Here is a 26,368-nt window from a genome sequence, read left to right on the forward strand (position 1 = left end):
AAAAACATCTACCTGATGTTGGAGGGAATGTGAGGATATAATGATCAATGACGCCACAGACATGGTAGTTAAGTGTCTAGGCTTTAGATTCTGACAGATCTGAGCTGGGTCAGTTCTACCACTTACTAGCTGTGTGGTCAGAAGGAAAGTGAATCACCAAAAGCCTTGGATTTCTCTTATGTTAAATGGGAGATAATAGCAGCAATTTGGCAGGAGTGCTGTGTGATGCGTGTAGAACAGCACCTGGCACCATAAAAGCCCAATCAATGGTAGTTTATGATGGGTTGGGCAATATTATAATTAATAGCATAGCGTTCAGCACAGAAAGACACTCGCTAAAAGTTAGGCTGCCCTTTCCTCAATTTTATTAACATTAGTTGGAAGGGGGAAAGAAGCATAATATTAGTTATACTAACCTTGCAATAATTAGGAGGAAAGCACAGTAACAACTGGAATGAAGTAAAAATAAACTTGATAACCATTTTAAAAAGTATCTCTAAGCATATGATTTGTACAAAAAATATTAAAAATATCTTTCCTCCATGACTTCCAGGGATTTGGAAGGCAATAGAATAAAGTATCTCACAAATTCTACGTTTCTGTCGTGCGATTCGCTCACAGTGCTGTAAGTATACAATGGACTTCACTAAATGAGGGGAAACCCTATATATTTGGAAGTTAAAAAGAAAACATTGACAAAAAATTTTAAAGTAGTGTTTTGTTTACAGCCTTGGTCTGACACTGCAGTGCTAGAAAATGCACACACTGATTTATTGATTTGGATGTTGGGACTGAGCCTCAAGTTAAGGTGCCCACCCTTTAGGGACATCATGTGCCATCTTTATTTCTGTGCACCTTCTCAGCTGAACTGGGACCTGAAAGTTCCAGTTTCCTAACCCCATGGTCACCAAGGAAGGGAAATAATGTATGTGAAAGGGGTTAGCTGTACAATGATTAGCTTTACAATGATTAGCCAATGACTCTTACCATTTGATGTCTTTCTCCCTAAAGAAAAAAAAATCATAATTTCATCTAAAAGGAAAAACATCTAATGCATTCTGATTGGCCAAAGATTCTGCCTCATGATTCTAATCGCTGTTTATATTTTTTATGGGGGCGGGAAGGCAGATGGTTTGGTCAATCAGTGCATTCATGCTGGAAAGCTTCAAAACATCAGTGTTTTGGTTTTGTTTTAATGATAGTTTTCCACATTTAGTAAGCACTTAGTGATGTTTGTTGATTGGATGGATGATTGGAAAAAAGAATGGAAAAGGAAAATTAAAAGAGACATTTTCTAAAATAATTAGATCCAAACAAAATGCAGTTTTCTAGACCGCACTCAGGACCTCAAATTGCTCATGACAGCACTTCCTGAAGAGAACATGGGGATGTCCACGGTGAAAAAGTCCTGCCTTAGTTTCCACTCCAAAAGATGCCTCCCTTGAAGACTTCAAAGGAGGCTTATAAAATTCTGCCTGGATCAGTGGCCTCTCCCAATGAGAACTGATTACTACAGCAGACGCAAACCCACATGCTGATTCTCGCCATGTCTTACAGGTTTCTGCCTAGAAATCAAATTGGTTTTGTTCCAGAGAAGACATTTTCTTCATTAAAAAATTTAGGAGAACTGTAAGTAGCATCGTCTACTAGGAAAATATGATTGCTTCTTCCGAGATTATAAATTTAAATGACTAGTGAGACTGCTTTGCCACTAGTAGCAATCAAAATCCTGTAGACTATTGGATATTAAAAATCAATTAAGAAAACCAACATTATCCTGAAGTCCAAAGCACATTCAAATCAGACAGTGGGCTAAATATGGATTTAGCCTACCCTAGTTTCTCTGCTTGTTTTCTTTGGGTGATTTCTTATTTATGTGTGTTTGGGAGTAAATGAGTTTTCCATGGCTTCTTAAACACAGGGATCATTTCTTTCTACTGACTGGAGTATAGTTAATTCCCAATAAATGTTTGATAATGAATAACTGACTAACTGAAATAATATTAATTCCTTATAACTGAACAAAGGAACAAATATGCTTACTAGTCCTTGAGAAATTATGACTTATATAGCAGGTGAAGCAAATCTCAATGCTGAGAATGAGGGTTAGGCTCACGGAAAAAATATTCAGAGAGCTCATGTGAATTTTTTCTGTTCAAATATTTGTTTTATGGATCTAAGCCTTTTAAAATCATTTCTCTCGCTATTAATTCATTGCTCCCCACATAATTGTGTATCAGTGGAAGTTAAAACTAAGTCTGTTACATTACACATAGCAGTGATAAGGATAGAAAACTCATCTTTCTGATTGAGGCCTTAAAATGGAAATTAATTTCTGAATTAATCTCTCCCCATTCTTTACACCTTATTTTGAAATCCAGAAAGGATTGGAGAAAATAACTCAATAAGAGTAATCTAAAAAATAACTCATGAATAGTTAAGGTAATTCAATCTAATTAATGAGCATCATAAATCAAATCCACACATATTTATGAAGTGCCTGGTATGTGCAAGGTACTGCATTAGAACTGAAAGTAAGTATGATCATTTTATAGGCAAAAACTTAAAGGCAGCTCACTCAGAAAAGACTTCCTCCCAGGGCATTCCTGCCCAGGCTGTGGAGGATGACTGTGGACTTGGGTTGCATGGTGGGGTGGAGGAATAACCCAGGACAAACAGAGGGGTTTTTTGTTTGTTTGTTTTGTTTTATTTTGTTTTGAGATGGATTTTTTTGCTCTTGTCACCCAGGCTGGAGTGCAATGGCATGATCTCCACTCACTGCAACCTCTGCCTCCTGGGTTCAAGTGATCCTCCTGCCTCAGCCTCCTGAGTAGTTGGGATTCCAGGCACCTGCCACCATGCCTGGCTAATTTTTTTTTTTTTTTTTTTTTTTTTTTGTATTTTTAGTAGAGACAGGGTTTCACCATGTTGGCCAGGCTGGTCTTGAACTCCTGGCCTCAAGTGATCCACCTGCCTCAGCCTCCCAAAGTGCTGGGATTACAAGTGTGAGCCACCACGCCCGACCCAGAGGGGTATTTTATATATAAACTTAAGGAAACAGTGGTACAGAGTCCATATTTTTAAAATTTTCCTAACCCTCTTCTCATCCTACATATAGGCAGAGGCACACCAAAAATAAGAGCCCACTTAAGAGATGCCAGCTTGCTATTAAGATCTATAGTGATCCATTGCAATTCACTTAGCCTCAGAAAGCTAAAAGAAATTCAGAAGCTGGTAGGCTTAACTAGAACAAGGCATTCATATGTCTTGAGTTTACAAATGTTAAGTAATTTTACTGTGCCTTCATGGCAACAAACCCATCCATGGAGGAATAAGCACAAGTACTTGAGACCCCCAAAGTCCTTTCCTCCAAAAGAGTGTCCTTTATTTTTCTGGGTAACCCTTTGAAAGGCATTTTCTAGGTGTATGAGATCATCATCATATTGCTTTATTGTCAGGCTCTCTCTGGCCTGTGCGCACCTGTGGTCTCCCTTCTGGGCTGAGATCTAGGTGTGCTCCTCTCATCTGGAGGGCCAGATGAGACATCTCACTTGGCAGGACTTCAGACTTTGGTGTCACAACAGCACCTCAAAAGCAACCCATTTGAAACAGAACTAACAAGAGACCCCAACCTGATGGCCAGCTTCTTCACCTGGACTTGCCATCTCAGTGCCTCCTTCCTGGTAGCCAGACTTGAAGACCATTCCGTTTCCCTCCAACTTTCTCTTAATACATGTTCAGCCAGACCCTGAGCCCTGCTGCTGTCCCCCTTAACCCTCATTTGCTCTCACCTGGTCCATGTAGAAGCTCCTGCCTGGTCTTCCTCCCCCAACTCCCAGGCCTTGTTGCCTGTCTTTCATGCTTCTGACAGAATAATCATTCCATAACCCGGAGTAAATGATGCCATTGCCCTATTTAATGTTCTTACTTCTTGTTGCCTGGTGTTTAGCAAAGTCCTTGACACAGTTCTCAAACATTAATGGGCCGAAGAATCACATGGGATATTGGCTTAAATGCATGTTACCAGGCTCCCTCCCAGAAAGTCTGATGTGATAGTTCCAAGGTGGGTCCCGGGGATGTGCTCTTTTTATAAGCATCCTTGGGGACTTGGATGCTTGGACTCTACTATGAAAACTACTGCCTTGAAGTGCACGCATGGCTTTCCCATTTTGTCTCCACGCACTCTCCATGACGTCCTCTACCTCTCCCTACATCTTCCATCCTCCACCCATGTTGGATCACTTCCTGACTCCTGAAAGTGTCACTGAATTCCAAGCATCTGTGGTTCAGATCATTTTTTACACCCACCTGAGAAGCTGTTCTTCTTTTACCCCACCTAAAATCATCAAGCTTTCTTCAAACACTTCCTAATGTCCCAGGCCAAGACTGATGACTCTTTCCTCTATGTTTTCTCTGCACTTCTATAATAGCACCTGTTTGATTGTTTCCTTGTTTGTATCTAGTTGCTACTCTAAATGTAAGCTTCTTTACAAAAAGAGCTAAGTCATAGTTATTTGTAACTCCCACATAACCATCAGCAGTTCCAGAGTATCAAAAGAGATCATTTTTGTTTGACTCTTAGTTAGGCAACTGTATATCTGTTTTAACATCTTCTCTGGCTCAGAAATATACTCTGGACTCTTAAAGATTCATTTCTTCTGATTTTAACAGGTCTCCTTTCCACATTTTATAGAGTCACTTTCTTAGGATTCTGTCTGGATCGGACAGTCCTATTATATTTAATTCTAAACTTGCAATTTCTTCTGCAAAAATAGTCTTGTAGAAGAACATATTAAAAGCGTGTGAACTTATTCAAGATTATCTGGGCAGATACTGAGTGGACAATATTGTCTTGGTTGGAATGCAAAATAAATCAAAGATGCAAGACTTGACCTCGAAAAGTGTAGTTGGATAAACAAGAGACCATGTATATGAAGCAAGTGGCAATCACAGAAGCATGAAGAGTAGAAGTGTACAAAGAGTATCTAGAGCAAGGGAAATTAACCAAATTAGATATGAAAGCCAGGTTGGGAATGTGTTGGAGAGAGGGTAAGAGGAAATTCCAGATAGGAACTGGACGAGCAAAGTGTTACATGTAAGTGTTGGAAACCGTATCCATTTGGCTGACTCATATGGCCCTATTGTGTAACAAGTTATCAGGTTGGTTAAATTGGATTCATATTTTCTGTTACATCAAATGGGATGATGATAATTGTGAGGAGTAATAAGTCTGTCATTTACTTCCAAAGTAATTGCTTTGGGTTTCATTGTTGTCAACAGGGATCTGTCTAGCAATATGATAACGGAGCTATCACCTCACCTTTTTAAAGACTTGAAGCTTCTACAAAAGCTGTAAGTTCTTCTCACCATAATCAGATTTAAAGGGCAATATTTTGAGCTTTCAAAATAATAATACCTTCAAACTTCTTTTCCTCTCTCATCTAATGGTAAAAAAAAAAGGAACCTGTCATCCAATCCTCTTATGTATCTTCACAAGAACCAGTTTGAAAGTCTTAAACAACTTCAGTCTCTGTAAGTGAAATATTACAATTATATTGATTATAATTTTAGTGGATGTACTTAGAGACACATTTATTTTTAAATGGGTATTTTGCACACAGGAGCATGCATTTCAGACAATTGTCTGAATCACAGATCCCATCAAGTACATACTGAATGACAAATAAGCCTCATTATTTACCATTCGACATGTATGAAGTCCATTTCTGTACTTGAAGAAGGTTTCAGGAATGTCCTTCTTGAAAACTGGGTTCATGTGGCAAAATCTCATCCTACGGTTTTCACAAAGAATTAAATTTGCAATAGTTTTGTTTCTAAAAGTTTGGTTAAAACAAATTATGTAAGACTTGCCTGCTTTTCCCCTTTGCCCTTTCCTACAAGGATCTACTTGATATTAGTGTACAGTGCATTGTTTTACTTTTAAATAAGTTTTTAAAAAACTGTCCCACAAATATGCACATTCAGAAAATTAATGTACAGTATTTTTACATTTCAACCATATTAAGTTTCAGTGGTATCAAGAACTCTGCCACTTTTCCTTTGAACTTCATGATTTCTTTCCAATGGATGGCAATTGCTGGCTAAAGGTTGTTTGTTTTCACACAGACAGCAGACTACGTTGCCTGACTGCAGCCTAAAGCATTTCCTCCTTTAATTCCAAAGACCAATTCTTAGTATCATCTTTTATTCTTGCTAGTTTTCTATCAGAAATTAATGCAAGATTTAGGTTTCTCTCTTACTAGATATTAGTGAGCATCCACTGATGAAAAAGATCTGGTCCCTATTCTTAAGAAGCCATAATATTAAACATATATGTTTATTTTTTAAAATATAAGGACAGACCTGAGGATGTGGACAGCATGATTCTTCTCTTTGCTTACCGCATACTGCATTTCTGAAAGCCAAAATACCAAGTCACTACATAATGCCTTCCTGAAAGTCAAAGTAGTAATTATTTATTACATACTTTTCTTTATTCATTTCTACTTTTTTTCTTTAGTGTCTTTCTTTCTTTCTTTCTTTTTTTTGAGACAGAGTCTTGCCCTGTCGCCCAGGCTGGAGTGCAATGGCACAAGCTTGGCTCACTGTAACCTCCGCCTCCCGGCTTCAAGCAATTCTCCTGCCTCAGCCTCCCAAGTAGCTGGGATTACAGGCGAACGCCGCCATGCCAGGCTACTTTTTTTGTATTTTAGTAGAGATAGGGTTTCATTGTGTTGCCCAGGCTGGTCTCAAACTCCTGAGCTCAGGCAATTCACCTGCCTTGGCCTCCCAAAGTGCTAGGATTATAGGCGTGAGCCACCGTGCCTGCCCAGTCTTTCTTTTTTTCCTGCGATTCATTTACCCATTTATTTCACAAACATATCTTAGCCACCAACTTACACAAAGCATTGTTTTAGCACTTGGGATACAGTGGCCCCTGCTCTTCAGGATGCTATAGGTTATTAATCAAATAATCACAGAATCCACATAAAGCTAAAACTGTGTAAGTCAAGGACAGAGCCAGAGAGAAAAAAAAAAAAGGAAAATTAAACTTTTAGAAAGGGCTTAGAGTCTCCTGCTAGAGGGGCCATGCAATTACTCAGTAGTATAACAGCTTTCCCAGATTTCATTTTTGACTTCCAAAAAGCAAGAACTCCTTGGGCAAAGGAAAACTCAGAACCATGTTGAGAAATCTTTATTCAGATTAGTCAAAAAGAAACCAAGTGAGAATCAGACATATTTCAAAATAAACATTAAAAGCAAAAGGCCTCTGTCTTTTTAGATTATCTCTCTCCATCTGCTTCCTGAGAACATGGCAGCTCTTAATTCATACCATCCTAAAGAGATCTTCAAAGTGTCCACATTTGTAGAAGCAAGCATTGAGGTCAACTAAGAGAACAGGAGTGATCCTTGGATCCCTTTGAGGACATTTTATGGGGCCTGAAGGATTTAAAGGAATTTAATTAAATTTAATTTAAATTTAATTAAAGGAATTCTAAGACATACCACTGGTGTCTTAGAAGACTCCTGAATTGGAGTTCCTCTTGCTACCTTCATGGTTTTCCATCCTAAAGACACATAGGCCAGGAAGAAATGATCATATCTAAATCCAGATTCTCACAAAACTCACTTCAGTGATGCTCTCCGGTTGGAAAGATCATCTCCTGAATTAAACCCTCTAATTCCTATGGCATTACTTATATTAATAAAATCAAACTACAGAGCCAATTTCATAATACACAAATCACCACTGCCATTCTTAAATCAAAGAAATGAATGAATATGTTCTATTAGAATGTAATTCTGCATGTGAAATGACACAATCAGTGCCAAACTGCAGGAGGCATAAATAGAAACAGCCATTTTCTAAGATAGTGTACTGTAAAACTTTCATTCTAATCTGCATTGGTAACATAAGATCTTGAAGCATTATATTTCGGATATGATGAAGAATGCAATTATTAAAACGTTTCATCTCAACACCATTAAACCTATCGTGTGTATTTTCCAGAGACCTGGAAAGGATAGAGATTCCAAATATAAACACACGAATGTTTCAACCCATGAAGAATCTTTCTCACATGTACGTATGTATAAAAAATGGAGGAGGAAGCATGGTAAAATGTTTCAAATTATCTCCTGTAAACTGTCTAATGTATCACTGCAATGTGTTTCTATGCAACAAAAGTCATTTTATTGAGAACTTTTTAATTTTGTCACCTTTGGTCCCTGTTCAAATAGAGTTCAATATTATGATGTGCCGACATGAATGACCCTTCTCTCTGGAAACACGCTGTTTATCCAATTGAGGCCCAATAAGAGATCAGGGTACCAGAATGCCACATATTACACAAGATGAAGTCACTGGCTAAATGGTACTCAGGCGACCTGGAAACATTAATTCACCTCTCATGAATGAGCAGTCGGCTGCTCTAAGATTTGAGCCCTTAGGAAGAAAGGTGCTATATAAATTCCAGGTGTTGTTACTGTTACTAAGTGCACTACAAAATGGAGGTAATTAATCTTTATAGTAGTTTTTGATAAGTCACTTTAGTATATTTGGCTAAAGTGCACTGTGTAAGTTGTGTTAATATATGTGTTCATAATTATTTCTTTATCAACTGTGTAATCTATGTGTTCATGACTTCAAAAATTAACCATTGTTATCTACAAAAATAGGGAGAATTCAATGTAAGATTACAAGTTGGGTGCAGCAAGTGGATGAAATGGTGGCTGTGAAGGTGCTCTTTTGGGAGAACATTTTGTTTATGTCTGTGCAGTAGGTGTGATTACTAAAAGACAAGTGTTTGATGCATTTCCACATGGCTTTGTTCATTTTCTTCTGTGGCACTATTAGATAAATGTTTAATGAGGGTATCATTTCCTTGTTGTAGGCAGGATATGGGGTCTTCTTAGAATAGAGAAATTCAAACTATTTAGAACTTGATGGAGAAACTGCTGTGTTAAATATAGACCTCAGGCCAAGGTCAAGAACAGGTCAACAATTAAGAGAAAACACATTAGCTTAGTTACTTCCCTACTAAGTAACCTACTTACTCTTCTTTCATGTTCCTTGTCCTTTATTTATTGAAACATCCCCACCTTGTCACCCCGATCCCTTTCACCTGACAACGAGTAGTGTGGTCACAGCGCAAGGGGGCCCTGAACCACTGAGTGGTGCTAGATGGTTCTATCTGAAGATAGCAGACATAATGGAATCCTAAAAGGACCAAGAAGTCAAGCCATGTGTGTGCCAGGGACTCCAGGGAAGGAGAAGAAAAGAGAGTTCATTATAGGTCAGGTTCCTTTAATTGGATGCCAGATATTAGGAAGCTGAACTGTAAGCTACTTGAAGGCAAGAATTGCCTCCTATTTCTCTTCCTGACACACCCAGTGCTAAATTATTCATCATCCACTTGCTGATCCAAGAAGTATTTGATGAGTACCTACACGTGCCAGGCACTGCGTTAGACACCAGGGACATAATGATGAACAAAAGAGAGGATGTCTGTGCCTGAGAGCTTCCATTTAGCTTTGGGAACCAGAGAGTAAAGGAGCAAGTGAGTAAATAGTGAATAAGTGCTACAAATTTAAATAAAGCAAGGTAAGTGATAGAAGGAGGATTGAGGATTACCACTGAGGTGGGGTGGATGGAAGTTGGAGTGAAGTGACATTTGAGCAGACCTGAGCGGAGGGAGAAAGCAGCCCTGGCAGTATCCAGAGGAAGAATCTTCCAGGCAGGGGCATAAGAAAAAGCAAAGCTCTGAGTAGGGCATGAGCATGGCTTGTCTGAGGGTGTGTGTCTGGGTGGAGTAAGCATTGCAGGGTAAGAGGCGAGGTGGTGTAGGCAGCCAGGGGTCTGATGCCAGGCAGCCTTGGTCTAGAAACTGAATTGAGAAATAACAAAAAATGAATTAAACTGACAGCAAAGAGCAGAAAAGTGAACTGAAAGAAGTAGCAAACGAATAAAAATAGAGTAAGTTTTATGAGAGAAAATTCTAAACACACAGGTTTGAGGGATGGCAATGGCCAAATGACCTCACCAATTCCAGCACTTCCAGATGCCTTGTGCCCAGAGATCCCAACTCCACTGACCACAAACAAACTTATTTTCCCATAGAAACTAACTCCTTCCAGACCCTGGTAAGAAATCTGTGTTTAAGGCAGCTGCTTCTCTTCCCAGATCCAGTGAGAATGCATTTTCCTAGTGTCAGAGGTCCTCCCTTCCTGCCAGTGTCAGGGAAGAGGAGGCTAGTTAAAGTCAGTAGACCTCGGTGTTTAAAACTCAGGACAAGACAGAAATGTTCTAGGTGAGCAACAATAGGCTTTTCCCATCCCAAGCCCAAGCCCCTGAAAGTTTGCTGGAGATCACTTTGACAAGGATAATCCACTTTTCATAATACCTTACAGAATAATCAATAAACCAATGTGACCAGGGAACATAGAGCCCCTGAGATTTCAAATTTTCATGTCCTCCCAAACTCTCCTCATCCAAGTTACTGAATTCCTATGTTCTTTAGGTTCCTCATCTGCCTAGTGTTTCATGAAGAACTCTTTAATTATATAAACACTACTAAACAAAAATAAACAAACCTAGTGAAGTTGTATACCTAGCATGGAGTTGCAGCCCCGATAGGACTGCAACTGTAGGTTCTGTATCATTGCTGCAAAGTGACACTTTTTTTCCCTTTGACTTTAGTTATTTCAAAAACTTTCGATACTGCTCCTATGCTCCCCATGTCCGAATATGTATGCCCTTGACGGACGGCATTTCTTCATTTGAGGACCTCTTGGCTAACAATATCCTCAGAATATTTGTCTGGGTTATAGCTTTCATTACCTGCTTTGGAAATCTTTTTGTCATTGGCATGAGATCTTTCATTAAAGCTGAAAATACAACTCACGCTATGTCCATCAAAATCCTTTGTTGTAAGTATGTTTCCAGTATAAGTAGATTAAGGATATCTTCTGTGAGTTGTGCACTAGACATATATATGTATTTATTGGCTTTCAACAAATGGCATTTAATGTGAATTATACATCCTGGGCACATTTTTTTTTCTAAATATAAAAGTTATGGCTCTTTGTGGCTTTGTTTTAGGTTGTATGACCTTACAGTGGCCTGCTCTCAGGAGTATGTCTTGGGAATGGGCTAATAGGCAACCAATGAGTCAAGTGACAGATTATAAAGTTTTGTGGGTGATAAAACTAATCTGAACTTCAATTACAATGATACCTATGCTCATTAGGCCTGGAAAATGATTCCCTTAATTAACTATGAAGATACTATATGTTAACTGTTTAACAACTAGTCCTTCCTCCTTCCAGAAAATTCCCATTCCCATTTTTTTAAACTACAAAATAAAAACATAGTGTAGTACTTTAGAAATATTACAGATTTTTAAGTCCACTCGCTTCTTGGTACTCAGATGTTTACATTAGTTCATTTGGTATAAGATGAAAGGAACTAGATCTAATTAGAAAATTTTAATGCTGGAAATAGACTTAATCAGAAAACTAAAACAGGGACATTGGAAACTGATGACATACACTGTTTCGATTCTTCCACAGGTGCTGATTGCCTGATGGGTGTTTACTTGTTCTTTGTTGGCTTTTTCGATATAAAATACCGAGGGCAGTATCAGAAGTATGCCTTGCTGTGGATGGAGAGCGTGCAGTGCCGCCTCATGGGGTTCCTGGCCATGCTGTCCACCGAAGTCTCTGTTCTGCTACTGACCTACTTGACTTTGGAGAAGTTCCTGGTCATTGTCTTCCCCTTCAGTAACATTCGACCTGGAAAACGGCAGGCCTCAGTCATCCTCATTTGCATCTGGATGGTGGGATTTTTAATAGCTGTAATTCCATTTTGGAATAAGGATTATTTTGGAAACTTTTATGGGAAAAATGGAGTATGTTTCCCACTTTATTATGACCAAACAGAAGATATTGGAAGCAAAGGGTATTCTCTTGGAATTTTCCTAGGTAAATTATATTTTTTCATTTCCTGGAAAAACATAATTTTGCTAGAAATACGTTAAATTTCAGCAAAGGTGGATTTGTTTGTTTCAGAAAGTGAGATAATATAGTCAAGACTGTGTCCTTTTTTACAAAAAAAAAGTTTTTACTATTGTGTTTATTGAAGTTTTATTAAACTTTTTATTAGACAATATTTAGTGTGGAAAATAAAGACATACTACCAGGATCTCTGGATGATATTTTTATTATCCATAAGATCCTTTGATTTCATGTTTATATGAAATGACTATGAGCTGAAGGAATTCCAGTTTAGTGCCTCATCCTGTAAACCTACCAAGTTATTTAAACTCTTTTTTTTTTTTTTACAATCTAGTTATGAGTTAAGTAAATAATAATAAAACTCAGGAAACTGACAAGTAAGAGATATCTGAATGGAAATACCAGGAAGGTTTATTGCCTTTGTTAAATGCAGCTGTTAAGTCAGCAATGTAAGGGTGCTTAATAAAGCTCTTTCCTTTCCAGTTTTCTCAATTCCTTCTAATATTGTAAAAGAAGACTCTGTGTTCTTTAGAAATGAATGACAAATTTAGCCCTTTAAAGTTAAAAACACTTTTTTTCTATTTTCTAATATGTATCCCTCCTGCTTAGAATTAAGGCCTTTCCTATATCCTCTCTTTGGGGCGATCTTCTTTTGACTCTCTCTTCTAATCTTTTCTTCCCATCCAAGGACCCAACAAGCTCTTCTGTCCTTTCTTTTTCTTCAAAATTTGCTTCTTCTGCTGCTCCTTCCAGTCTCTACCCACTGCTGTTGCCTTAGTTGGAAACCTTACTCCCTCAACCCTGAATTATTACCTTATCCCTTACTGGTCTCGTAACCTCTGGGACCTTCCCCTTCCTCTCATTTATCTATCCACTACCATTGTTATATTCTCTGACTATCAAAAGGACTGTGTACACCTCCACTCAGAGACCTTCAGTGGCTCCCTAGTACTATCAAGGTCAAGTTTAAATTAGTCACTTAAAACTCATCATGACATGACCCTAACCATCATGCCCAGTTCTTCTCCATTACTCCTTCTCTTCCTCCTCTGAAAAACAGAACATTTAGTTTGCACCACTTTAGTAATACCCCTCACACACTACCCTATTTGGTAGTTATTTGGTCATAGATATGTCATTCCCAGGATCCAGAGTATTACAGGCTGTTCTTTGTATTTCCTTATCATTCATTCCCTCATTACTCCTAACATAGGTGCACTTAATAGAGACTCTCCCTGAAACACACACCACACACACACACACACACACACCATGACATGCATTGTTCCAATAGGCATTTATTCAGCACTCACTATAGGCTGTGCACTATATACTATATTAGGTACGGGAGAAACAACAGATCCAGCCTCAAAGGCCTTACAGACCACAGAGGAGGAGGCAGACAAGTCAACATGTCCTCACATCACACACAGGCTGATAAATGCCATCAAGGAAGAGTACAGAATGTTCTAGGAGCCCCAGATGTGAGTAACAGGGAAGGCTTCCCAAAAGAAATGAATTCAAACTGAGGCCCAAAGGATGAGGAGGTATCAGCCAAGCGAAGGCAGAGGAGGGTGGGGTGGGGTCTGTGTTCCAGGAAGACATAGTGGATTCCCAGGCTCAAAGCCAGGGAACAGGGTAAGATGAAGGACTGAAGAAACTCATTTGGTGGAGCATACCATGCAGGCATGGAGCTCAGCCCAAAGGAGTTAAGTATCTGGGATATATTCCAGATAGACAAAGAGATAGTCACACACACACACAAACACACACTCACAAAATCATCATCATCATCATCAATTTGCATATGAGAGGAAGAGTCCCAGAGCTCTAAAGTACAATTTTTTTTCTGTTTGAAGATATAAGAATACATAATTTTTAATTAATTTTTTATTTGAAAATAGTTTTCATTTTAGGAAAGGTGCAAAGATAATACAATTTTCCACATACGCCCCACCCGGTTTCCCCTATTGTTAACATCTTTCTTATATTACTATCGTGCATTTAGAGCATACACTTTTTTTTTTTTTTTTGAGACAGAGTCTTGCCCTGTCTCCCAGGCTGGAGTGTAGTAGTGCCATCTCGGCTCCCTGCAACCTCCGCCTCCCAGGTTCAAGTGATTATTTCGCCTCAGACTCCCAAATAGCTGGGATTACAGGTGCCCGCCACCATGCCCCGCTAATTTTTATATTTTTAGTAGAGTCCAGGTTTCACCACGCTGGCCAGGCTGGTCTCAAACTCCTGACCTCAAGCGATCCACCCACCTCGGTTTCCCAAAGTGCTGGGATTACAGGTGTGAGTGACCACACCCAGCCTAGAACATACACTTTTGATCCTTTCTGTAAGTCTGCTATCAGAATTTGGGGCAGGGGAGCATTTTCTAACAGAGTGATTATCTTTTACGCTTAACTAAATTTTTTGGAAAGAGGCCTAAGACAACTAGTTTTATAAAATTTTACCGTATGGCTTTATACTATGATTTCATTGAATATGAAATGATTTGGATAAAAAAAACAGATCACCTTGAATTTAAAGTATTTTTACCCTAGACTTCACCAATCTTACATACAGTCTAGGTTCAGATTCATATTTTTTAACAACTTTGAAAATATATGCAAGTCTTATTTTCACTGTGAGAAATGAGATGATCACTCAGGATTTTAGCGACAGCAAGAATAAAGCAAAGAGTGACTAAGAAGTCAGCATGAAAGGTAATAGTGATGTTAGGTGGGAATCTTGTGAATACATTTGGGCCCAAAAGAATAATTCACATAGTTGAATTTTTAACTTTTTTCTTTTTTTTAATAAAATTAGTCTAAAGGTTCTGAACCACAGTAGTTTAATTTACTATAAGAAACATGAAGAAAAATAAAAAAAAATACATTTTTGTTCTATGTGTCATTCTTAAGACCAAAAACATTAGGAATAATGTTTCTCAGACAATTATATTCATGATAAATTCCAAGGTTATTTTATTCATTTATTAAAATTATTTTTATTTATTTTTATTCTTTTATTATTCATGTTTATAGGATAAGAAAATGGGGTTGTTTTTATTTTTTGAGATGTGCATATGATTACAGTAATCCCTTAAGGTTTGAATTTGCAGAGAGCTGAAAACAAAAATAGCTTCTTTTCATGCTTTAAAAGAGCTAGAGTTTACTTCATGATATGCCTAGATCTGAATTTTAGAAGTCTATAATTCCTCATAAGGGTTTATGTATTTGAAATCTCTTTTTCATCTGGTGAACCCAATTTCTTTGTTTTTATTCCCTTGAACCTGGGTTTTACCTAACACCACTGGGCTCATATAAAAGAATGCTTCCTGGAAGTGCCCGTGGAAGAGGCACTGTATTTAACATCTAAGTACAGGTTAAGCATTTGTAATTTGAAAATCCAAAATTTGAAATGCTCTAAAATATGGAACTTTTTGAGCATCAACATGATGCCACAAGTGGAAAATTCCACACCTGAAGCTTTTGCTGTCTGATGGTTCAATGTATGCAAACTTTGTTTCATGCCCAAAATTATTTAAAATATTGTACAAAGTTACTTTCAGACTATGTGTATAAGGTGTATATGAAACATAAATAAATTTTGTGTTTAGACTTGGGAACCATTTCCAAGATATATCATTATGAATGTGTAAATATTCCGAAATCCGAAATCCAAAACATTTCTGGTTTCAAACATTTTGGGTAAGGGATACTCAACCTGTACCACAGTAATTTTACTGTTGACTTTTACGCCTGAGATGTTAAAAGTGTGCTTTTCCCAACAGGTGTGAACTTGCTGGCTTTTCTCATCATTGTGTTTTCCTATATTACTATGTTCTGTTCCATTCAAAAAACCACCTTGCAGACCACAGAAGTAAGGAATTGTTTTGGAAGAGAGGTGGCTGTTGCAAATCGTTTCTTTTTTATAGTGTTCTCTGATGCCATCTGCTGGATTCCTGTATTTGTAGTTAAAATCCTTTCCCTCTTCCGGGTGGAAATACCAGGTCAGTCTCTTCTATCATTCCCAAGTATAATACATCGTGCCTTCTTACGTCCTTCTTTTGACAAGGCCAGAGTCTAGGACACATAATAAATTATCCATAAAAACCAATACAAAGAGTTATTTCCCTCCATGTTTTATAATCAGTATTATAAAATAGAAACTGAGTAGTGGTGCAATCCAACCAGGAATAATAAAAAGCAGGAGCTACAGAGAAACTAAGTCTGAGTATCTTGCTTCTATCTGAGCAAGATATTGGTTCTTCACTAGGAGTATGCATAAAACAATCAAAATATACATGCCCAGGTTCCACCCGGGACTGTTTTGTCTCTAGAGGCTAAAACCTATAGATGGATGTTATGTAAAAATTCCCCTGTGATTCTGATGCACACTCATCTGGCTAGAACCACCATTCTATTCCATGGTCCTAGCCATAAAATGTCATGCTGGGCTCTGCGGAGCACGAGATATTTCCTGAAAGAGTCTCCTCCAAAAGGCCAAATTCCCTGAACACACCTCTACTTCAACCAGAGAAAATCACCTTTCCTTAGCAGAATTTCATCTGAAGCCCCTTCTGGAATCTAGAGATCACAGCTATTTAGGGGCCACCACCCAGGGCTTTAACCTAACTCTCAGTAAAATAGTTTGGAATCATCGTCAACCTACTGTTCCAGCCGATAGCAGATCTACTTGGGAGTTGATCCAAGACAGTAATTGTGTCTTATACATCTTGACTCCTCAGTGTCAAGCAGGATGCCTGATACTTTGATATCCCTTATGAAAGAGTGATGAATGCACAGACGATAAACAGCTGTAACAACCTATGTCCCTCCTGTGCACTCAGTTGTGAGGCTATGTCAAATATCTTGCTGCAAAATACCACACAACATTCACAACATCCTCTTAAGCTATCAGTTCTGTCTCCACATGGCACAGATGCTCCTCAGGCCGTGTAGGATACGAAAGTGAAAATTAGGAAGGAGATCAGGTCAGGGCTGAATACTTGGAAGCCTTTGCTGGGTGGTGAGAGAAGAAGCCATAAGAGGGTTTTGTGGGAGGTCATGTGGGGAGACCCAGTTGCACGTGAAGAACAGAGATAATTAAATGTTAATAGTCACAGTTGTTCACTTGATGAACAGCCTCCAATCTATTACTGCTACCTGGACATCTCAATTTTACACCCTAACCTTTCAAATTCAGCAGGACAAAAGTGTCCGTTGGCCTCCATTGCTCATGGAACAAAGTCCAAGTGCTGGGATGAGCATTATAATATTTCTTACCTCCCACCCTCATACACTGTGATCCAGGCCCACTGGAATGATTGGGCTTTGTTTTCTATGCTTTTCTGAGAAGACATCAGCCTTTCCTGAAGCTGTCCCCCCAACCTGGATTATACTTTCACCTTTTAAGATTTTAGCCTACTAAACACCACTTCCCATCCTCCAAGGCTCAACCCAAATACTCCCTCTTCTATGGTGCAGTGCCATTTTCGATCTCTTCTCACCCCACTTTCATGCAATCCAGTTGCTTAAACATCCATGATGGTTTGTTTACACCAGGTTTATTGGCCTCATGTGAACTGCCTCATAGCGACACTATTTCTTAGTGTGTCCATTGTGTCCTTCAGATGATAAGCTTGGGGAGGCGTGTATGTCTTATTCTTCTGTGCATTTTCCACAGTGTTTTTCACATAGTGCTTTTGAGTAAATGATTAGTCAACTAAAGAAGGTGAGCTGGTCCAAGAGTGATGGAATAGGGGATCAGTCTCATCAACCCCCTCCCCACTACTGTCTCCACACTTTCTTCAAAAAAAAAAAAAAAAATGGAGTCTCGCTCTGTTGCCCAGGCTGGAGTGCAGTGGTGTGATCCCAACTGACTGCAACCTCTGCCTCCCTGGTTCAAGCGATTCTCATGCCTCAGCCTCCCGAGTAGCTGGGATTACAGATGTGCACCACCACACCTGGTTAATTTTTGTATTTTTAGTAGAGACGGGGTTTCACCATGTTGGCCAGGCTGGTCTCGAACTCCTGACCCCAAGTGATCTGCCCCCTGCCTTGGCCTCCTAAAGTGCTGGGATTACAAGCGTGAACCACCAAGCCTGACCCCGTCTCCACACCTTTTGATGTGCTTTCCCACTTGTAGGGGGACGCAGCCTAGTGTGGTGGAAGAAGGACCCAGCAACAAGTAAGGCGGAGGTCCTGGGTTCCTTTCCTGCCCCTGCCACTGACTTGTTGAGTGATCTCAGGGAGACCATCTCACCTCAACTCAATGAGACTACCTCTAGATGGTCCCTCAAATTCCTGCCTGTTTTAATCTTCTTTGAGGCTTTTTCTGTCTGTATGAGGCCACTAGGACTGCTATAACAAAGGACGTCCAGTTCTGGAGGCTGGAAGTCCAAGATCAAAGTGTCAGCAGGTTTGATTTCTCCTGAGCCCTTCTCATTGCCTCACAGGAGGCGTCCGCTCTGCTGTGTCCTCACATGGCAGCAGAATTCATCATCCTCAGCGAGTCTACGACACCTCAGATCATGATAAGCTTAGTAAATACCCCCATGAAGGGAACTAGAAGAGTAGAACATTGTCTTGTGGAAACATTATTGAGCCACACACCAGTCTTTCTTTACATGTATAGTTCAATAGTCTGAGGTTTGTCTTGAACACCTCAGTGGAACCAGGAAAAATGTCATGATCACAGTTGACAAAGCTTCTTCTCGCTTGCCCAGCTTCCCATGGCGTTGTAAGAAATGCTGCCTTCACTGACCTAAACCAACCCTGTCCCCACCCTCCAAGAAGTCTGGCATTTACTGGTTATGGCATGCCACTGACAGTACCTGGGGTCACCCAAAAGATAGGCCAGAGTTAGCCTATCTCAGAACTCAGCTGCTGCTAATCTTATAAGAAGTCTCATCCCAGCACTTTGGGAGGCCGAGGTGGGCAGATCACGAGATCAGGAGATCGAGACCATCCTGGCTAACACGGTGAAACCCCATCTCTACTGAAAATATACAAAAAATTAGCCGGGCATGGTGGCAGGTGCCTGTAGTCCCAGCTACTCAGGAGGCTGAGGCAGGAGAATGGCATGAACATAGGAGGTAGAGCTTGCAGTGAGCCGAGATCGTGCCACTGCCCTCCAGCCTGGGCGACAGAGCGAGACTCCATTTCAAAAACAAAACAAAACAAAAACAAAAAGAAGTCTCATTCAGAGTAGAACTTAAGTCTATGGCCATACCACCCTGAACATGCCTGATTTCATTCAGAGTGGAACTTACGTGGCCTATTTGCCTTTGCCTATTGAAAGCAGGCACTATCAGGCATTGTTTTTCTGTGAGATTGGGGTGGGATTCGTGATCACAATTCCCTTTGTGGGCACAACAGAAAAAGGCCACTTATTTTGTTTTTCTTCAATCACTAACTGTTCAGATTGTCTAATTTTTTTTAATTAGGGACAAATAACATAAAACTTAATTTAAGACAGGCTAAAACATAATTTTTTTCTTTCATATTCCTTTCAGTTAAAAAATAAGGACAAGGAAGAGAAGATAGGATAGGAAGAGAGGAAGGTAAATATAGAAAAGGAGAGGAAAGAGATCAAAGGAAAAGAAGAAGGAAGGTCAGATAAGCAGTCAGAGAAGAAATGGAAAAGGAAGAAGACATAGAGAGGAAGAACAGAAAGATACAAGAAATAAGGCAGGGTCAAGAGAAGAACAAAATAACAGTGGCTGAAGGATAAAAAAAATTATGAGATTGCGAAGGAGGAGAGCAGAGGATGATGAGAGAAAGCATCATTGGTCTTACTAGCCACCTCTTCACCTGAATGGGGAGTTCCTTGAAATTGTGAAGATGTGAGAGGAAGTAGCGTCCTGTGGTAAGGTTTGAGGATCTCAAGTCTTAGTACCAAAAAAGCACATCAGCAGAGCTGACTCTGGCCCAGCCCGCTGGATTCAGTGAGCAAGTTATCACCAGCCCCCTTTAACAGAGAGAGCAGATGAAGTTGAGGAAGCATAAGTGATTCGCTCACACTCACCTAGCTAAGTGTCCGGCCACAGGATTAGGCCACGTGTAAAGGGAAAGATGCATTTTGTGCTAACCAAGCAAATGAAATGATGCTCTCAGGAAGGACACTATCATTCCAAATTTCACCTCACAAAGAACTTCTTGTGACCTCTTTCCCTGAATATTCTATTAGCATTTGTAGGGCTGCACACAAGAGAATTTCATCAAGTTTAGGGAATGCATTCCTCTTTGCTCTTCAAAGCTTTTAATAGGATAACAGGATAACCAGAACACCAGGGCAGGGCAATAAGCTTTGAGAACTGGATGGAGTTAAGACCAAGGTCAGATCTGGCTCCTGGACCAGAAGTTTTGTGAACCTCACTCGATTGACTAAAGATTATTTCTTTATTTTTTTATTTTCCTATAAAGGAAGGTGATAAAATAGGAAAAAATGCATTATATAGCAATTTATAGTTTACAAAATGTTTTCACATATTTCCTGTTAATATCACAATGACCTTCACATTATTTACTGAAACTCAGAAAAGTTAAATCGTTAAGACCTTGAATTCATAGCTTCTGTGCTCTTCCAACAAAGATTTTCCTTCAGGTGAGAGAAAACTTAAAATGTACTATGTCTCCCTCTCATAAATAGCATTGACTGCAAAGTGTTATTTGTATTTTATGTCTATTTAAAACTTCAACTTTTTTTTTTCACACTTTGCTTCCTTTTCCAGACACAATGACTTCCTGGATAGTGATTTTTTTCCTTCCAGTTAACAGTGCTTTGAATCCAATCCTCTATACTCTCACAACCAACTTTTTTAAGGACAAGTTGAAACAGCTGCTGCACAAACATCAGAGGAAATCAATTTTCAAAATTAAAAAAAAAAGTTTATCTACATCCATTGTGTGGATAGAGGACTCCTCTTCCCTGAAACTTGGGGTTTTGAACAAAATAACACTTGGAGACAGTATAATGAAACCAGTTTCCTAGCAATCATTTTGGATCACTGGACTTTCAGTGGACTACCTAAAACAGGGGACAGCTTTTGGAAGATGACATCTGCAATGCTTTTCATCTTTACCAACGGCAAGCCTTTCTGCACAGAGAGCACAGCAGAATGGCTCCTGTCACTGCATTCCAATGGCAGCTGTACTATCTACCAACCGTGCTGAGGACAGCACCAAAGGTTCCTCTCCTCACCCCACATGCCTGAAAAGCGCATGTGAATTCGTGTATAGTGGGCTGAGGTGCAGCTGGTCTCTAGCTAATCAACACAACCCACCAACAAATGACCACAGGTTGGCACTGTGTGGTCTTTCACATCGGGTTGCACTGTCCATGAAATAGAAACACTCACAACATCTGATTCCAGTGTGGCCATAATAACAGAAATCTAACATCTCTTTCCTTGCCTTTTCAATATCAAATAAAACCATCAGCATCCTGCTGGATTGATAGCAAAGGATTTCCAAAATATTCATCTACCCGAAGTCCTCCTCTGTGAAGACCGATGGAGTAGCCACTTTGAAAACAGAACTTCAGACCAGGTTACCATGTCTAACCTATGACCAGAGAGTCACACTGATGAAGCCTCATACCATTTGCCTTTTGGATTTTATTTAATATCAGAAGAGATGAATTCTTAAGATATTTTTCTGAAGGTTGCCCAGGGCACAAACAAATTGGACACTTTCACTGCTAAAAACTACACTTTAATATTCTTAAAGTATAATTTCTTTAGAGCAGTATCCCTATTGCTGGCAAGTTCTGCTTTCATAAAATATGCAGATAAGAAGTGTTAAATGGGATTCAAGAATTATGGTTTTATTTGGGACTGTTTGCATACTCACAATGGTTTTGTTCTCATTGTTTTTAACAAAAAAGCAATGAAGTTTGGGGTGGTTTTTTGAAAATGAAACTGAAAAAAATTGTATGTGAAAATGAGAATTGGGTAAATAAAATTATATTTTGCACTTGTCTATATATTAATTTAAGCTTAACAAATACCATGGATGGGGTTTGTTGACTGTTAAGCATGTTTCTCCTGATAAAGAATACAGCCAGGAAACACAGTGTTTCAGTTCACAAGACACATCCTATATTTTTCTTTCTCTTCCCCTTTTGCCACAGCATGAGGCAGTTACTTAGTTTCTTCACTGTTCACTTCATTCTGAGTTCCTTTAATGAGATAAAATGTAAGCAGCTGACTAAGACCACCACAATACCTCCTATTACATATTAAATGGACACCCTTTATCCAGTAGCATCCAGAAGAGAAAGAAATTCAGAGTTTATGGGTCTCAGCCATTCTGGTAATTTACTTGTTATTACTCACTATTGACTAAAATCATAACGTGAGTTCATTCATTTTGATCGAGTAAGATATTTCTCATGTATAATAAAAGATTTTCATTAGGATTCTAGAAATAATGTTCCCACTCATTGACTATGCTACCCTTTCCTTTATGGCTTTAAATTTTTCTCCATCTTGTTTCTTCAGTATGATGAATTGCTTCCTAACTTGTTTTCCAGGTTTGCTGACATTTTATCAGATGTCTTTGCCAGTCCTTGATCATCTTACGATTTATTTCCTAATACATTTTCTAACACCAGGAGCATAAATAAGGGGTAGACCCTGAGCCTAGGGTATTGTAATTTTAGCACCAATGTGTGTCTCCCGTTCTTGAAAAGCATCATCCGTGGTCCATGAACCAAGTCTTTGGGAACCATGTAAGAGCCCGCACTTTACTGTAGTGCAGTGAGTGGGCATGAGAACAGGCACACAACCAGATGCTTTGGGGAAGGTGGCAGCTGTATGGAAAAATGGGAGCTCTACATAGGTCAGCAACATGCCAACAAATAGCATGAACTTCATATCTGATAGCTTGGTAATTTATAGTCTTATTCTGTACTGCTCTGCAAATAGAAAACCATTAGAAATTTGTATTATTTTAGCAAATAATAGTCTTTAATCTGGATTGAGTGAGAACTTTTGTGCTAGGCCAAGCCTGTTTTCTAAACATGGTATTTCTGTGTGGTTATGAAAATATCACCTGTGTCCATGAACCATTTTCCATGACAATCTAAGCATCAATTAAATGTCACTGCAGAATTTCAGAGGCCACAGACGGTGCCATCTCTGAGTGGGAGAGGGTGTGGGCAATTCATCTGCTCCACATCCTAACTATGCATCTGTATATGACTGATGTCTTGAAGAGGATAAGAAAAAAATACCCCAAAAAATCAATATGGAGCTTCAGACGAGTGTACAGAAAAAGGGTATGTGTTTTATTTGTGTTAGACATTGATAAGATAGTTTACATAGCTTTGCTTCATCCTAGAGGCTTTTTGTTCATAGCTTTCATAGCTTTTTTTAATTCAGTAGGCTATTTCAGAAATTGCAATCGACATAAACTATTCTATCAAAAGAGTTCATGTCCATTGCAATTGCTGAAATGCCTCTTGATGGTCAGGAGCTTCAGGATAAATTATATTTATTTGAGCTTTATGTACAGGTAGCACTATCACCTTTCCCCAACCCTACCCTACACCCCAGCTCCACAGCTCCATTCAGCAGGTCTCCATGGCATCATGAAGCCACAAAAGCAGGCCCATCACCCCAAGGTTTATCTCTTAAGGATGACTCTGCTGCCAGATTGAATTCATATTTGGTGATTTGCTACAGATTTGCTCATGCTACATTTTCAAGACTTTATCTCACCCAAGGTAAAGACTTACCTTACCATCCTCAAGTTAGTAAGCAATACAGAGCTCCCGAGAGTGCACATGATAGAAAGGAGAAACCATAGAGTGTCACCAATCATATCTAACCTATTATTTTATAAATGGCCCAAGGGGAGCTGACAGAAATATATCTTCCAAAATTAACCAGAAATACTTGTAAGGCACATTCCTTTTTCATTGTTTTCAATGTAGCATAAATGGGCACTTACAAAGTTGCCTTAGACAACTTCACTCAAGAAACAAAATATTAATTAAAGACAAGAATTTGTATTTCCTTATTCCCTTACCCTGTTGAATAAAGAAAGGGAGAGCCATTACAAAGATCTGCTTATATATTTGCCTGTTTATATGTCAGGTTTTTGTTTTTGTTTTTGTTTTTGTTTCTGAGACGGAGTCTCACCCTGTCGCCCAGGCTGGAGTGCAGTGCCACAATCTCGGCTCACTACAAGTTCCACCTCCTGGGTTCACGCCATTCTCCTGCTTCAGCCTCCTGAGTAGCTGGGACTACAGGTGCCCACCACCACGCTTGGCTAACTTTTTGTATTTTTAGTAGAGATGGGGTTTCACCGTGTTAGCTAGGATGGTCTCAATCTCCTGACCTCGTGATCCGCCCGCCTCGGCCTCCTAAAGTGCTGGGATTATAAGCGTGAGCCACCGCACCCGGCCTATATATCAGTTTTCTGACATTCTGTTTATGCAGGATGTAAGATGCATATTTAGTAATGATCATTTTCATTTTTGAGCCAGGAAAATTAAATGAAATTAGACTATTCTCTTTTTAAAGGGCTTTTCAGTAGGAGACTTCAAAGTCCTTGAGAAATACTTCCTAAAGCCCTATAAACTAATAGAACCTATTACTCAACGTATTTCACTAGAATTGTCTTCAGGATATTTCCCCACATCCCGCATACGGAAGAAGTAAATTAAAAATGAAGAAATTGGGAAGAATAAGGCCAAGTTACAAAACTGCACATCCAGAAATGTGAACCTTCTGCTGTCTGAAGCCCATGGTGACATTTCTTACCTCTAAGTTCTAAGCAAACTCATAGCTATTTTGAGTTATAAGCTCATAAGTGGCTTCAATATAAGAAAAAATTATTTCTAGACCACCTGAGAATCAATAATGCTTTTACTGGTTTCACAAATTTCTGAATTCGTGATGCTAGGGTGTTTGATTCAGCAATTATTTTTAATGGAAACCATACCCTTTGCTGCTATAGGCAACACACATTTAAGGTAAGGAAATAAAGGTCAAAAGTCAGGGGGCTGGAGCTGTAGTTTTAGTTCAACCATCAACTGCTTACATGACCTCAGACAAATATCTTTACATCTCTTCCCTTATCTGTAATAGAGTTTCCTTAAGATCAAATCACATAAACAGATGACTGGTCCCCTGTCTGTCAAAAGCCGTTTTGTGGATAAAACCACATGCTGAAGGTCCAAGTGGTAAGCATTTAAAAATTTACATCAAGTGCAAAGATCATTCCATTCTCAATTCCCCTGAGATATTACACATTGTTCATGAAGAGTCAATGCAAAGGGCACCAATGTTCAGAAAACCAGTCCTTTGAGGGGAGGCTTACGAGACCCCATTCTGCTGTGAAAAGAAAGCTGAAGCAAACCTCAGACAATGAAGCTTTTCTAAACCATGGCAGCTAACCAAAGAACAACAGTAAGCACCACGTAAAAATTAGGTAACCTATTGCTAGCAAAATTTAGGAATGCAGAGATCAGGAAGATTAACATGCAATCGTTTTACCACAGATCACAGACTGGTCTCTTCACATAAGTGTAGGTCTAATACTGCCTACATTATTCTCTAAACCAGATGTAAATGCATGGGAATGTCTAGCATGTATGAGTGGGTATATTCCTGGGAAAAGTGTTGTAGGATAAAGAGATAACTATTTAATTTCCCCATAGAACCAGGATAGAACATGTGGTTCTTAACCAAGGTTGATGCCTATCTCAAGTCTTGCACCATCAGCAACACACCCTTTCCTGTGTATCATCAACTTCTCTTCCTCTCTACTGGCTCTTTCCCCTCAGCTCTCAATGCTCACATTTCTCACACCTAAAAAGACATTCCTACCACCCGACACCTTCTTATAGCTTCTGTCTTGTTCTCAAATGCTCTTTACAGCTAAACATTTTGAAATAATGATAAGCTCTTTGTCATCAACATCTTACCTCACTTTGACTTCTCAACCAACTGAATGTGGCTTCCACACTCACCACACCACCACACCACATTAAAGATTAATGTCTGCCCTGCTGGGTTTCAGACTTGTGTGGGAGCCTGTTGTCCTCATTAAGGTTGCCAGGACGACAATCCAGTGAGCATTTGCCTTTCCTCAGCTACTTTGCCTCCCTGGAGAATTAGTTACTGATGTCCATTTTCTCAATCTCTAAACTCCTCTCTTGGAATGAAGGATAACATTCATTTCTGTTCTGAACCACTTCCCTGGCTCTTCTTTCTCACATCTTTATGAACTTCCCTCTTTCTCCTCTTGGCCCTTAAACTTATGTAGAAATTTCTGGAGATTTACTCTTGGCTCCCTGATCTTTGCCCTCCATACAGATCTCCCTGACTTCAACCTGTCTACAGCTGTCA

The 26,368-nt window shown here is 39.3% G+C and overlaps 1 protein-coding gene and 1 long non-coding RNA gene across 2 annotated transcripts in view; one reads left to right on the plus strand and one right to left on the minus strand.

The window, feature by feature from the left end:
* The window catches only part of RXFP2 (relaxin family peptide receptor 2), a 63,463-nt gene extending 41,504 nt beyond the window's left edge, over positions 1 to 21,959 (plus strand). Inside the window, exons 10-18 of the mRNA XM_522654.7 lie at positions 554 to 625; positions 1,558 to 1,629; positions 5,281 to 5,352; positions 5,461 to 5,532; positions 8,012 to 8,083; positions 10,700 to 10,929; positions 11,572 to 11,982; positions 15,797 to 16,015; positions 20,741 to 21,959. Of these exons, the coding sequence (XP_522654.2) occupies positions 554 to 625; positions 1,558 to 1,629; positions 5,281 to 5,352; positions 5,461 to 5,532; positions 8,012 to 8,083; positions 10,700 to 10,929; positions 11,572 to 11,982; positions 15,797 to 16,015; positions 20,741 to 21,000 (1,480 nt within the window). The 3' untranslated portion in view covers positions 21,001 to 21,959. The remainder of the gene's footprint in view (positions 1 to 553; positions 626 to 1,557; positions 1,630 to 5,280; positions 5,353 to 5,460; positions 5,533 to 8,011; positions 8,084 to 10,699; positions 10,930 to 11,571; positions 11,983 to 15,796; positions 16,016 to 20,740) is intronic.
* On the minus strand, positions 15,911 to 20,819 carry LOC107967875 (uncharacterized). The gene is made up of 2 exons (XR_001708642.3): positions 20,035 to 20,819; positions 15,911 to 16,088 (listed from the first exon to the last, which is right to left on the minus strand). It is a non-coding gene; the product is annotated as an uncharacterized LOC107967875 (long non-coding RNA).
* Positions 21,960 to 26,368: the final 4,409 nt, after the last annotated feature.

Source organism: Pan troglodytes, chromosome 14 (assembly GCF_028858775.2).
Source record: "Pan troglodytes isolate AG18354 chromosome 14, NHGRI_mPanTro3-v2.0_pri, whole genome shotgun sequence".
NCBI classification, from domain to species: Eukaryota; Metazoa; Chordata; class Mammalia; order Primates; family Hominidae; genus Pan; species Pan troglodytes.